Raw genomic sequence first — 16,079 nt, 5'->3', positions numbered from 1 at the left:
TTTTGCGCTATAAACACAAATAGCAACAATTTTGAAAAAATAACAATATTTTTCAAAATTTTTTTATATGAAATTCCCAAAAATAAAATGTAAAAATCTAAATTTTTTAACATTTTAGGCCAATTTGTTTTCTGCTACATATTTTTGGTAAAAAAAAAATCGCAATAAGCATATTTTGATTGGTTTGCGCAAAAGTTATTGCGTTTACTAACTACGGGAAAGATTTATGTTATTTTTTTTGTTTTTTTTTTTAACGAGTAATGGCGGCGATCTGCAATTTTTTTTGCGGGACTGCGACATTGCGGCAGACAGATCGGACCCCTGACTGACATTTTTGACACTTTTGGGGGTACCAGTGACATTACTACAGTAATCAGTGCTATACATATGCACTGTTACTGTAAAAATGACACTGTCAGGGAAGGGGTTAATTTTATTAGTGATCAAGGAGTTAAGTGTGTCCCTAGGGGCGTGTTTCTAACTGTAAAGGGGTGTGGCTTTTGATGTAACCACAGAGACATATGATCCTACATAGCAGGATCGTATGATCTCTGCTGTTACATCAGGGAGAATGACAGGCGGCTTTGTTTACATCAGCCGCCTGCCTTTCTCCCTCTCCACCGGGAGATCACGAGTGATCACATGCGAGTGGTCACATGCGCGGGGATGCAGGGGAACGAGCGGGGGCGGGAGCGTGCCTCCGGCGGCGCGCGCTCGCCCCCTGCAGGCTTCTGGGCGAGCGACGTAGTACTATGTCACTTTGCCCAGGAGGGGCTGACTGCCGCAGTAAATATACTGTGGGCGGTCGGCAAGTGGTTAAAAGCAATTTGCAGGTGTAAGTGCACCCCAAAATGACCTCTGAATTTTCACAGGTTAATGTAAACAGTTATATCACTGTCTGTTAATGGTTTAAAGCAGGTGTGTCAATCTCAATTTAATCACAACCTGCATCTGCAATATGATTGCCCTCAAAAGGGCCAGTTGTATCTGTAAGACTAGATGTCCAGAGCATCCCCTAACCTTACATATGACGTGAAGAGCCTCCCCACCATCAGAATTTGAGTCCCCACCCTCCCTTACCTTGAACTGCTGCTAGGAAAAAGCTGAAGGCATTGCTGGAAAGCAGATAGTACAGGGTCTGGGGGAAGACCAGAGGGGGGCTGCAGGAGAGGTGCGAGGGCCACATGAAATGGCCTGGAGGGCCGGATTCAGCCCACGGGCCTTGTGTTTGACACATGTGGTTTAAAGAGTAGTTTGTTTATATATCTATTTCTATCTATCTATCTATCTATCTATCTATCTATCTATCTATCTATCTATCTATCTATCTATCTATCTATCTATCTATCTATCTATCTATCTATCTACTGTATTACTGTATAAATATATTAATATATATAATATTATAATATCAAAAGTATTGGGATGTCTGACTTTACACGCACATGAACTTTAATGGCATCCCGGTCTTAGTCCATAGGGTTTAATATTGAGTTTGCCCACCCTTTGCAGGCCAGTCAAGTTCCCCCACCCCAAACCCACTCATCCATGTATTTATGGACCTTGCTTTGTGCACTGGTGCGCAGTCATGTTAAAACAGGAAGAGGCCATCCCCATCCCCAAACTGTTCCCCACATAGTTGGGAGCATGAAACTGTTTAAAATGTATTGATATGCTGACACCTTAAGAGTTCACTTCATTGGAACTAAGGGGTTAAGCCCAATCCCTGAAAAATAACCCCACACCATAATCCCCCCTCCACCAAATGATTTGGACCAGAGCACAAAGCAAGGTCCATAAAGACATGGATAAGTGAGTTTGGGGTGGAGGAACTTAATTGGCCTGCACAAGTCCTGAGTCTGACCTCAACCCCATAGAACACCTTTGGGATGAATTAGGATGGAGCCTGTGAGCCAGGCCTTCTCATCCAATATCAGTGCCTGACCACACAAATGCGCTTCTGGAAGAATGGTCAAACATTCCCATAGACACACTTCTAAACCTTGTGGACAGCCTTCCCAGAAGAGTTATAGCTGAAAAGGGTGGGCCAACTCAACATTGAACCCTACAGACTAAGACTGGGATGCCATTAAAGATCATGTGCATGTAAAGGCAGGCGCCCCAATACATTTGACAATATAGTATATATACATTAAATGTATGCAGAAAATGATGGGCGAAACCATGTTTGCTTATGTAGCCCCCTCCTAGGTAGGTGCTACAGAGAGAGTATAGTCTTTGATATTTTCTGCTTACCAGAAGGATTGCCAGGTAAATCTATATTGTGCTCTGCCTACCAGACAGCAGAATCTGCTAGTGAGGTCTGCTCATTGTGCTCAGGTGCAGCTTAGTTTGTCTGAAGTATTTCACACTGGTCCAATAGGGAGGCATATTGGACAGTGGGAGGAAACCTGAAAAATGAGTGCACAGGCATTTAGTTCAGCCCTGGTGATTGGCAGAGGAAAGTGCCTCTGGTCATGATGTGATACTATATAAATGCCAAGAGAACATGTGTTTGGGGTCTTTCAGCTGGAGAGTGGAGTCCCAGAGGGAGGGGGCGGTTGCCTCATCCTCTGTAGAAGTTGCCATGTGGCCTCAGGTGGTGGACCTGAGGGCTTAAGAGCTAGAGAGAAACTGAACCCAGAGGTCCTGCAAAGCTTACTGGAAGGGAGACACTGGAAAGGATCTGATTCTGCATACAGTGAGTACAGATATGTGTCAAGGGGTCTGACCTGAGGGGGGCCATCCCTTCACCTAGAAGAGTCAGTGGACGAGTGTTAGAAAAAGGGGATGCTAGAGAGTATCCTGAAGATAATGTAGTTCACCAAGTCTGTTGCTGGAGAGAGAGCAAGAAGACTTAACCCTTTCCATACAATTGGCAGTATGGTTAAAGCAGTGTGACTGCTTCTGCAAGTAACCTGGTGAGGCCAAGTGAGAGTTGTCCTTATCAGCTGTAAATAGTTCAAGTTGGATTATCCCACTATTTCCTTCTCCCATCCAAGTTTCACAATAAATACCAAAAACAAATACCCCTGGTCTGTATTTTGAGTAACGAGCCTTTGGGGGTAAGGATGAATGTGTCGTCCTCCTTGCCCCCTCTTTAGTCCTCTGCTATTCTTACACGCCTCTTCGGGGTTCTTACCTCTTCTTTCTTCCTCTGACGTTAGGTTTGTTTTTCCTGTTCTGTTATGGCGGTTCTTGAGCATTGTTCCATGTACTGCAAGATAGCACATTGCCTTTATAGTTTGCTCCTGTTTTACCATGCGGTGCTTGTTTTCTATATTTTTTTCATTGTACTGGATGTTTTGCTTGATGTTTTGCTTATGTGTTATGTTGCGACATGTTATTTGTACAATGACTTTCCTATGCTCAATAAAGATTTATTTTTCTTAAAAAAAAAAAAAAAGGATGAATGTGTGAACTGTACTCTTAAGTGACTCTCTGCAGGTAATCAGAGGAGACCTAAGAAGTCATTACACAGCAAGCCCTACAGGGACAGTGCTACACTTATTATGTATGAAGCTACCTTTTACATGTACTGCACACTCTTGTTGGTTTAGCCTTTTTCTCTCTTTGTCTCAAAGCAAGTCCACCCATCAGGTCTAAAATTAGACACTCATTCTTTCTATAGTTGTTTGTCAGGAAGCAGACTGAATATAGTAAAAAATGGTGTAAAATATACACGCCTGTATCTGTAAAACAAAAAGTTGACTTACTAAAAAATTAAAGTCACATCCCAAATATCTGCCACATTAAAGTAAACCCGTGGCCAGGATATTTAAAGTAGAACTCCAGGCTAAACCTGGATGTATTGCAGAGATGTACTGCATATGTTTTTCCTATTTTGCCCTTATGGCCACCAATACTTTAAAGTGGTATTAAACAAAAGCAAACAGTGATTAAATTTCAGCTTACCAATTTTTAGATGTGATGGCTGTATTCATTTTTTATGGCTTTCTTCTTCTATCTGGTAATCTGGCCAGTAAGTCGGGTTTTTTTTTGTTAAAAGAACAAACTTTCTTGCTGATGTAGCAGTTACAGGGATGAAACCAAACCATTTACCATTGATAGGGGGCTTAGAATGGTCAGCGTTTATTTAACCACTTCAGCTCCGGAAGCTTTTGCCCCCTTAATGACCAGGCCATTTTTTGCGATTCGGCACTGCGTTACTTTAACTGACAATTGCGCGGTCGTGCGACGCTGTACCCTAATAAAATTGATGTCCTTTTTTTCCTACAAATAGAGCTTTCTTTTGGTCATATTTGATCACCTGTGCAATTTTTATTTATTGCGCTATAAACAAAAAAAGAGCGACAATTCTGAAAAAATATATATTTTTTTCACATTCTGCTATATAACATTCCCCCCAAAAAAATTGAAAAATCAAATTTTTTATCATTTCAGGCCAATTTGAATTCTGCTACATATTTTTTTGTAAACAAAAATCCCAATAAGTGTATTTTGATTGGTTTGCCAAAAGTTATTGCGTCTACAAACCAGGGGAAAGATTTATGTCATTTTTATTTATTTATTTATTTATTTATTTATTTTACTAGTAATGGCGGCGATCTGCGCTTTTTAGCAGAACTGCGAAATTGCGGCAGACAGATTGAACCCCTGACATTTTTTACACTTTTGGGGGGACCAGTGACATTACTACAGTCATCAGTGCTATCAATGCTAAACATATGCACTGCTACTGTAATAATGAAACTGGCAGGGAGAAGTTAACTCGGGCGATCAAAGGGTTAAGTGTGAGCCTAGGGGGTGTTTCCTAACTGTATGGGGGAGGGACTTGTGGAATCAACACAGAGACCTGTGATCCTGAATAGGAGGATCACAGGCCCTTGTGTTGATTCCAGAGAGAACAACGGCCGGCTGTGTTTACAACAGTAGTCCTCGGAGAGCGATTGCGGGTGCCCGGCGGCTTCCCCACTGGCTAATGGGGGCGGGCACCCCCAGGTAGCGGGGAAGCCGCCAGCCTGTCGCAGTATTTTTGCGACGGGCGGTCAGCAATTGGCTATTTATTTTTATTTTTTTTATGTAAAACATTTATCCCAAAAGGAACAAGACTCCTGTTGTAACTGCTTAAAAAATATGAGCTGGAATTTGGCTTGGCTTCAGTTTGTTAGTGTGTTTAAATCTGCTAGTACATCTAACACTCTCCTCTCCCAAGACTGACAATGCTGCTGTCCAAATATGCCCCCTGTGTTCATTCATCCAGAGTTGAGGCACTCTAACACAGAAGGTGTTTTACTAGCTTGATCTCCAGGTAAAAGCAGAGGTATATAATGATTGGTAAGATGCAGTATATTACAATCTTGGATTTGGGTTTAATACCACTTCAGGCAGCACTCCAGCATTCCCCTTCCCACTCCCTCCCTCATGATTTCCATGATTGTGTCACCTACAAGCCAGAATCTCAGGAAGTAGATGCTGGCCATAAATAAAGTCTTAAAAAAGATGGTGCTAGCCTCTTGGGAAGAAAGGAGGATAAAGGCATTGTCAGGAGTACAGTTGTGTCTTTGAAATGTAAAAAATACTTGTGAGTGCCATGGATTACTTGCACATAAAATGAAAACATATCTGACATTTAATCCACTTTAAAGGGACACTGTCACCTTGCCCATGAAGGGCACAGTGACAGTGTCTCTGCAAAGGGGTCTTCTTGATCCACTTTACTCACCTTGCCACCGCTTTCTAGCAGTTTGTTCCTCCAATCCAGCAAGCACTACTATCCCTAGTGTAGCTAAGGCTGGACACTAGGGGGAGCAGCAGTGTCAATCTCTTGGTCATGTGACAATGCTCAGGCCTAGTGATTGGCTGGTAGACCCGAGCACTATCACAGGGTATGAGGTATGGGGAGTACTCAGATTGGGCGGGTGTGGAAAGTGAGGTCCCCCAGGGTTCTGTCCTGGGGCCAATCCTGTTTAATTTATTCATAAATGATCTAGAGGAGGGGATATCGAGTAAAATCTCAGTATTTGCGGATGATACTAAACTAGGCATGCCAATATCTTCTATGCAGGATGTGGAAACCTTACAAGCGGACCTGAACAAAATTATGGGGTGGGCAACTACATGGGCGAAGAGGTTTAATGTTGAAAAATGTAAAGTAATGCACTTGGGTGCCAGAAACCAGAAAGCAAGCTACTCACTAGGGGGGGGGGGGAGAACCTCTGGGTGAGTCTAGGATGGAAAAGGACATGGGGGTACTGGTAGACAACAGGCTTGGCAGTGGCATGCAATGCCAAGCCGCTGCAAGCAAAGCCAACAGAATACTGGGATGTATAAAAAAGGGGATTCACTCCAGATATAAAGAGATTATTCTTCCACTCTACAAGACTCTGGTCTGGCCACATCTGGAGTATGCTGTCCAGTTCTGGGCACCGGTCCTCAGGAAGGATGTGCTGGAACTGGAGAAAGTCCAGAGAAGGGCAACAAAAATAATTAGGGGAATGGAGGGCATCGGCTATGAGGAAAGACTACAAGCACTGAACTTATTCTCTCTGGAGAAGAGACGATTGAGGGGGGGATATGATATCAATGTACAAATATTGTACTGGCAACCCTAGCATATGGAAAAACCCATTCAGAGAAAGGGAATACAATAAGACACGTGGCCACTCACTAAAACTAGAGGAAAGGCGGTTTAACCTTAAAGTACGTAGGGGGTTCTTCACTGTCAGAGCAGTAAGAATATGGAATTCTGTTCCGCAAACAGCAGGGAGCATTGATAGTTTCAAAAAACTATTAGATGGGCACCTTAAAGACCGCAACATACAGGGGTATACAATGTACGGTTAACAGCAAACACACACACACATCATAGGTTGAACTGGATGGACTGGTGTCTTTTTTTCAACCTCACTTACTATGTAACTATGTCACACAGTCCCCCATATCTGAAAGCACTGAGTTTTTATTGCCAGGTGCAGCAAAGAAAAGAGCAGCAAGGGAGCCCTGGCAGGGGACACTGCTTGCAGGGACAGTGTCACTTTGCCTTGCATGGGCAAGATGACAGGGTCTCATTAAAGGGGCTCTGCCATGAAACAAGTCTATTATGTTGCTTTAATTTACATACATAAAAAACGCATACAGAAAGATTAAATTGTATAATAGTTGATTAAATCTTTTGATTCTTTTTCAATCTGTTTGGCAATTACTTTGTTTGTTGAGTTATATTGCTAAGAGGGACATTCCACTTTTACAGTAAATAGTGGACTTTTGTGAACTGTTCACACTCATATTTTTTTTTTCTCTTTCTGCCAATAGGCTAGATCTTTCAGTTACTCGGACCTAGAACTCCCGTCTTCAAACTTACTCCAGAGGTTTGGGAGTCTAACCTGGCGCAAAAAAAGGTCCAGTGTGCAGGAATATCACGATGTTGACGCTAACGCATCATCCCCATCACAATCTCATCGGTCAATGGGGCGCTTAGATAGGCCAGCTGTTGGAAGTGATTTGGATTTGAAAAACAGGCGTCCCGTATCCTGCATTGTTGAATCGGCTTACTCAGAATTTGCCTCTAAAAGCTCAGATCATTGTTCCAAAAGGCAGCTAGGGGGGCAAAAGGCTCTAGAGGTTTCAACATCTTTTGACTATTTGACAAATGATAATGAGGATTGTAGTCCAAGACACCCTGCTTTCAAAGGAAGAAGTAATCAGCTGCAGCTGCCACTCACCTTTCTAGGGAAACTGGAAGGTGAAGATGAAGATGAGTCCCTCCCATGCTGGGCAGAGAGTATACTAAAAGACTACCTAACACCAGAACACAGTACTCCAGATTCACAACTCAATCCTTTCTATGATGAAACCCGTAGTTCAGAGGTTTTGGAAGAAGATAAAAAGCACTTACGTTATCGAAGTCCAATTCATCATCTTATGTCACCGAAGGAAAAAATAGAGCAAACATCTCAAAAAGGGATTGCACTAAAATCAGATGTAGGTTACAAAGAAGGTATCCTTCCGAGACAGAAAAATGGTACATATACTGATATACAAAAACAAAATTCCCAATGTCAGAGTCAGTCAGGTTTGAACAGCCTAAGTCAAGCAAAAATACAAAATGGGAAATCAAGAAATCAAGTTAATGTTTATACTAGCATGCTTTCTGAAAATGTGACTCCAAATGATAGTACTGAAACAGTCTCCTGTCAAAACATACCCCTAAATGGAGAAGGCAAAAATACCTCTGAATTTGAAGGTCCAAAGTACTTACATTCATCCACAAAAAGTACAAAGCAAAAAGTATCTAACCAAAAACATATGCCTCCAAACAGAAACTCTTTGCAAAAGGAAATTCAGGAGACCATACAATCACAGGACCACCTGGATCAGGACACCATTAGAGATAAGGAACATAATGTAACAAGGTCCATACACTCCAATACAAGAGAACAAGAAGCCACACTTAATCTCTCTCAACTCCATGCACCAGTGGAGGAAAATATTAAAGGTCGCACATCTCCTAGTACACCCAAAATAAAATACCAAGTTATTATTACTATGACTAAAGAGGAAAAAGCGCAAAGCCAGCTGCCTGCACTGGCACAGGACTTGGTGAAAGGAGATGAACTTGTAGGACAAGATTTGAAGCTGTCACCTTCGTTGGAATCTCAAGCATGTGGCTATTATGGGGCGGGTACTAGAGAGGTATTAGCTCAATCACTCTCGGAAACATCAGAGCAACCTGAAAAGAAATCAGCACAGAAGGAGGAGAGCTTAAAGAAGAGGAGTGTATCTGAGAGCTCTCAGGGGGAACATCTGGAAAGGTGAGGACTGGGTGGGCGGCACATGACAATAATGCTAGAGCTCCTTTTATGAAAATAATGTTTTATAGATACTAGAACAGAATATATCCTACACAGAGATCAGATTATATACATGAACTGAGCATACCAGCATACTTCAACAGAGATTTCAGATATACCTAGGGAGAGATAGATAGAAGTAGACCAGAGACATACATAAAAAATAACATGTTAAAAATTGTAAAGTTCATCTTTTTCATATATAACAGGATTATTTTTTTTAAATAAAGCCAATAAAATATGGCATTATATATATATATATATATATATATATATATATATATCTAAATATATATATATATATATATATATATATATATATATATATTATATATTATTTTTTTAAAAAATAAAGCCAATAAAATATGGCATAATATATATATATATATATATATATATATATATATCTATATATATATAGATATATATATATATATATAGATATATATAGATATCTATATATATATATATAGATATTTATAGACATATAGATATATATCTATATATATATATATATACACTGCTCAAAAAAATTATAGGAACACTTTTTTTAATCAGAATTTAGCATCAAATCAATTAAACTCCTGGAATATTGATCTGGTCAGTTAAGTAGCAGAGGGGGTTGTAAAATCTTTTTCAGCTGCTTTGGTGTTAATGAGATTAACAATAGGTACACTAGATGGGCAACAACGAGGCAACCTGAAAAGCAGGAATGGTTTTACAGGTGGAGGCCACTGACATTTTTTTCCTCTACTCATCTTTTTTGACTGTTTTTCACTAGTTTTTCATTTGGCTAGCATCAGTGTCACTACTGGTAGCATGAAAAAGGATTTGATTGTGTTGAGGTTTATAACAACCAGATATAAGATACCTACATCCCAGTAGACAATGATATGATCATATGGGACTAGGGCGTCTGAAGAAAGAAGGGGAAAAGCATGGCTACTCCAGTTCTTGAAGTAGTTCTTGGTCTTTCTTTTTTTTTTTCCCTTCTTTCTTTGGACGCCCTAGTCCCATATGATCATATACTGGTAGCATGAGGTGATACCTGGACCCTATAGAGGTTGCACAGGCATTCCAACTCCTCCAGGATGGCACATCAATACGTGCCATTGCCAGAAGGTTTGCTGTGTCTCCCAGCACAGTCTCAAGAGCATGGAGGACATTCCAGGAGACAGGCAGTTCATCTAGGAGAACTGAAAAGGTCTGTAGAAGGTCCTTAACCCATCAGTAGGACCAGTATTTGCTCCTTTGTTCAAGGAGGAACAGGATGAGCACTGCCAGAGCCCTACAAAATTAGCTCCAGTAGGCCACTGGTGTGAATGTCTTTGTCCAAACAATCAGAAACAGACTTCATGAGGGTGCCCTGAGGGCCCGACGTCCTCTAGTGGACCCTGTGCTCACTGCCCGGCACTGTGGAGCTTGAGTGGCATTTGCCATTGAACACCAGAATTGGCAAGTCCACCACTGGCACCCTGTGCTTTTCACAGATGAGAGCAGGTTCACCCTGAGCACATGACAGACGTGAAAGGGTCTGGAGAAGCCATGGAGATCGTTGTGCTGCCTGTAACATTATTCAGAATGACCAGTTTGGTAGTGGGTTAGTGATGGTCTGGGGAGGCATATCCATGGAGTGACACACAGACCTCTACAGGCTAACTGCCAATGGACCCATTGTCAGACCCTATGCTGGTGCAGTGGGTCCTGGTTTCCTCCTTGTGCATGACAATGCCTGGCCTCATGTGGAGAGAGTATGCAGCCAGTTCCTGGGGGATGAAGGAATTGATACCATTGAATCGCCCCTATGCTCGCCTGACCTAAATCCAATAGAACACCTCTGGGACATTATGTTTTGGTCCATCCAACGCCGCCACATTGCACCTCATTCTGTTCAGGAGCTCAGTAATCCCCTGGTCCAGATCTGAGAGGAAATACCCCAGGACACCATCCATTGTCTCATTAGGAGCATGCCCTGATGTTGTCTGGCATGCATACAAGCACGTGGGGGCCATACAAACTACTGAGCACCATTTTGAATTCCTGCAATGAAATTTCAGCAAAATGGACTATTCTGCTGCATCATTTTTTCACTTTGATTTTTGGGGTGTCTTTGAATTCAGCCCTCTGTAGGTTAATCATTTTAATTTCCATCAAACAATGTGGCGTCCTTTTGTTCCTAACAAATAACCAAGTCCATATCAGTATAGGTATTGAACATGAGATTTTTCCCCACTGAGATTTGATGTGTTTTCAAAGTGTTCCTTTCATTTTTTTTGAGCAGTATACATATATATATATATATATATATATATATATATATATATATATATATAGTATATGTATACTATATTGTCAATAGTATTGGATGTCTGCCTGTACACGCACATGAACTTTAATGCCATCCCAGTCTTAGTCTGTAGGGTTCAATATTGAGCTGACCTACCCTTTGCAGCTATCACAGCTTCAGCTCTTCTGGGAAGGCTGTCCACAAGGTTTAGGAGTGTGTCTATGGGAATGTTTGACCATCCTTAAAGAAGCGCATTTGTGAGGTCAGGCACTGATGTTGGACAAGAGGGCCTGGCTCGCAGTGTCTACTCGAATTCATCCCAAAGGTGTTCTATCGGGTTTAGGTCAGGACAAGTCCAGTTCCTCCACTCCAAACTCACTCATCCATGTCTTTGTGGACCTTGCTTTGTGCACTGGTCCAAATAATTTGGTGGAGAGGAATTATGGTGTGGGATTGTTTTTCAGGGGTTGGGCTTGACCCCCTAGTTCCAGTGAAGGGAGCTCATAAAGCGTCAGCATGCTAAGGCATTTTGGACAATTTCATGCTCCCAACTTTGTGGGAACAGTTTGGGGATGGCTCTTGCTCTTCCAACGTGACTGCGCACCACGGCACAAAGCAAGGTCCATAAAGGCATGGATGAGTGAGTTTAGGGTGGAGGAACTTGACTGGCCTGCACAGTCCTGTCCTAAACCTGATAGAACACTTTTGGGATGAATTAGAGTGGAGACTGCAAGCCAGGCCTTCTCGTCCAACATCAGTGCCTGACCTCACAAATGCGCTTATGGAAGAATGGTCAAACATTCCCATAAACACACTCTTAAACCCTGTGGACAGCCTTTTCCAGAAGAGTTGAAGCTGTTATAGCTGCAAAGGGTGGGCCAACTCAATATTGAACCCTACGGACTATGACTGGAATGCCAATAAAGTTAATTTGCGTGTAAAGGCAGGTGTCCCAATACTTTTCACAATATAGTGTATATATATATATCTATATAGATATAGATATATAGGTATATCTATATATATATATATAGTGATTCTATGCATTAAGGTAAAAAACCTTAACCCTCCCCCATGCTTACCATAGCCCCATCTCAATCCCCCAATGTGCATGAAAGCAGCGGCTCTTCCGAATCTCTCTCTCCTCATTGGCTCATATAGCAGTGGGAACCATTGGCTCCTGCTGCTGTCAATCACGGCCAGTGAGCCAATGAGGAGATACCGTGAATTGGGAGCTAACCTGCTTGAGTGCTCCCAATAGCAAGAGGCTTGCTATTGGGGGCATTCGGCAGGGGGAAGCCAGGACTGACGGCGGGTGGCTCGACAAATAGAGGATCGGGGTTTTTCTGTGCAAAACCATTGCACAGAGCAGGTAAGTATACCATGTTTTTTATTATTTTTTTTTTTTTTTTATTCTTTCCTTTAGAATCACTTTAACTTAGTGCTGTTGAGCATTTTCAGTGAGCACATGCAAGTCATGAACTAAAGTTTAAGGCTATCTCTTCAGAAGTACCCCTGCTTAGGCCCTAAACCTTGGCCTTTGGTTTTTTAATGGTCCCTCAGACTATCTCACCTGGCTCCCTGGGTTCTCCTGGCTCTCAGCCTTTAGTCGTAGCACCCTGCTGCACAGGCCCATGCTCTGGCCTCTCAATACGGGATCTCCTGACACCTGTCTGAAGCCCTCCTCTCTCCTAGCCTGAGACCTCCTGGCTTTTGGGTTGAGCGCACCTGTCATCAAAATCCAGAGAAAGCTGTATAAACCATTTTCTCCGCTCATAATTAATACTCTGGAATCCTGTATCCATTTTCGCACTGTCATAAATTACAGTATTTTGAGAGGACAGCAAATTTACACTGTTATACAAGCCGTACACTCACTACTTTACATTGTAGCAAAGTGTCATTTCTTCAGTGTTGTCACATGAAAAGGTATAATAAAATATTTACAAAAATGTGAGGGGTGTACTCACTTTTGTGAGATACGGTATATTTAAAAAAATGTTCAAGCCAGGGTGTCTAAGTAAAATCTTCATATTTTCTGTAACCTTCAGGGCTTGGCTGCTGTAGTTGGACTCTGTATTCTGTCAGTCACAGAGTAGAAATACAAAGTTCAGGGTGGGGGGTGGTGGGGAGGAGTAGGTGAGAGTAGGGAAGTATAGATAACTTGTAATACAGGAGTGCCTATGTGTTTCCCATTACTACCTGTGCTGCTCTAGCAAATCGTACTTCATTTTAAAAAGCAGGATCTAGGTAAGTTAGAGAATTGTAATGTTTTATAGCGTATGTACGTGTGTGTATTTTTTAAATACCTTCCAAATGAATAGACAAAACGGAATCAGCTGACAGACTGCTTTGAACTATGACATACATGACAGCACACAGCAAGTATGTGCACAGAGAATAGTCACTGTCGCAGTATTGTGATACCAGCAGAAATAATGTGTCGTAGACCAAAATCCCTTGGTGACATTTCTTTTTTTCTATTTTGTAATATGTGGGTTTATTTAAAAAGAAAAGGGCAATTTCACAAACCAGTAGGATGATTCTGAATTTTGTTCCAACTATAGATTTAGGCTCGGTTGACACTGCTGCGACTTTGCCTCCGAATTTGTCCTGCGACTTCCTTCCGTCTCGATCCGACTTGAATGCGATTTTGAAGCTTGTACAAGGGCTGAAATCGCACCTAAGTGGACCAAAGTAGTGCAGGAATCTTTTTCTAAAGTAGGAGTGACTTGTGAAGTATCAGTTAGGACGGCTCTCATAGGGAAACATTGAAACTGACATGTCATGCGACTTGGGGTATCACAGGTCTGTTCCCATGTCACAGCCAGGGCCGCTGATAGGGGGGGACCACCAGCCCTCTTGTAGGGGGCCCGAGCACACAGGGGGGCCCACACAGAGAGGGGGATTAGTGATGGACAACAAATACAGAAATCTTCCTCCAGCACCTGAATCTGATCTGTCCCTCTCCCTGCTATCAGCTTTTATCTGTTGAGAAAGAGACGGTTGTCCCTCACTAATCCCCCTCCCTTGTGTCCCCCCCCCCTCCCAGCACTTATCTCTGCTCAGGAGTTTATTTGTAAATTGTAACTTTGTTTCTCTCTCTCTGTCTCTCTGATCACTGAGCTCCAACTGCCCAGCCTGTATATTTTTCTCATCTCATCTTTTTTATTTAACATAGTTTTTTTTTTAGATTTAGCAGGAATTATGCGAGTTATGTTATATTTGTGTCTGATAATAGTGATTTTTGTTGTAATTTTAGCTAAATATATCTTTAATATTTCCTTGGGGGGGGGGGGGGGGGTCTGCCAGGTAGTCTGTACAGGGCCCCGGGATTTCTAACAGCAGCCCTGGTCACAGCAGTTTTAACCGAGCTTGGTGCTAAAATAGTGCAAATTGCAAAGTACTAATTGTACTTGGGCAGCTGTGCTGTGTTACCTACAGCAGTCCCACAAGGATACTGAAAATAGGATTTAGATCAGCTGATTCATGAATATTTTCGAGTAACTGAGATAATGTGAACGGTGAATTCAGTATATAATATGGGGCAAAGCCGGTATGCTTTTCTTAAAGAGACACTATTGCCAGATAATTTATTTCAACAACAACCTTGTTATAAGATGATACACGCATTTATTGTATTGTGTTCATGCCACTCACTTGAAAAGGCCTCCCTTGTGTAGACCTCCAAAAGGCCTGGAACTCCTTCCAGGTGGCATTCTATGGCACTGTATTCCCCTTTACTCTTCTCCTTGCAACTGCATAAAAAGTTATGAAGGGAGATAATGGGAAGGGAGGAGGAGCTGGGTCAGCACAGACAGTATTTCTCACAGAAGAGAAAAGGGCTATGACATGTCAGGAGGGAGGGAGAACTGTGGCTATTCTAGAAAATCAACTCTTGCTGGAGTGGTCAAATTCTTTAGCAAGTTCAAAGGCACATTGCAAGTGAACAAACATTGTTTATCTAGACAAAAATGTTGCAGGTAATTAATATAAATATATGATTTTTATGTGCTTTTACCTGCAAGTTGGCAACAGCGTCTCTTTAATGCTGAGATACCTAAAGGCATTGGATGGATAGATATATTATTGGACACTCCTACACATGTCTACTGTATATTGGTCTTTTTAAGTGCTACACACTAACTGAATTAACTCTATCACTTTTATATTATACCAGCACAATATGCACAGGTAGGTTAGTATCAATATTTAATCAATTTATATCAATAATTCAATATTTTTCATTGAAGTACTATACCCTGTAGCTACCAATTGGATATCACTTTACTAAGTTTAGTATACGTCACTTTAATATACATTTGAGGTAGGTGTTACTGCACCTTGTTCATTGTTGTTTACTTATACTTTGCTTTATAAGGCAATAGTTTTACTGATCAGTAGCTGACAATGCATACAGGTGCACAGATCACAGACACAGAATTGAGTAATGTAATAGTGAGTCATGTGTTACCTTTATACAGAAGCCATTAAGGTCATATTTAGCTAGTTTTAAGGGTTCCTTATATGAATATTCAGACTTAATGAATGCTATAGATCAGCACAAGTTTATTTTCACTCTTTCCTAATAACCTTGAAGCAACATTAGCTTTATTCTTTCATTCGCCTGCTCTCTTTTCCTCTGTCTATTTTGCTTTGCTTTCCAGCTTTTACACAATTCTGCCCTGGTCACATTCCTGATGTGAATGCAAAACAGAATCATACAGTACAATGCTTGGTGACAAACCAGAACAAGTTCCTATTTATTGACTTGCCCTGACCTGTGCATTCTGATAAGATAAATCTATTTTGCATTTGCCGGCACATGTCAGAGAAACTCATTGCACACCCAATAGAATATCTTAGTAAGTTTTACATGGTAAGACTAATAATTACTAAATTCAAGAAAATTGTTAGATTTACAGAACATTAAATGTCAGTGGTACCAGAAGCTTTCTCGTTTTTTTTTTTTTAAAGTG

General features: G+C 41.4%; 1 protein-coding gene across 1 annotated transcript in view; it reads left to right on the top strand.

Moving 5' to 3' along the window:
- Positions 1-16,079, top strand: part of CRYBG2 (crystallin beta-gamma domain containing 2) — a 221,013-nt gene that overhangs the window by 128,640 nt on the left and 76,294 nt on the right. The window contains exon 3 of the mRNA XM_082248058.1: positions 7,276-8,774. Coding sequence (XP_082104184.1) covers positions 7,276-8,774 — 1,499 coding nt within the window. The remainder of the gene's footprint in view (positions 1-7,275; positions 8,775-16,079) is intronic.

The sequence above is a fragment of the Pelophylax lessonae genome, assembly GCF_965119305.1.
Source record: "Pelophylax lessonae genome assembly, chromosome: 2".
NCBI lineage: Eukaryota > Metazoa > Chordata > Amphibia > Anura > Ranidae > Pelophylax > Pelophylax lessonae.
This window is presented reverse-complemented; position numbering and strand designations above follow the sequence as displayed.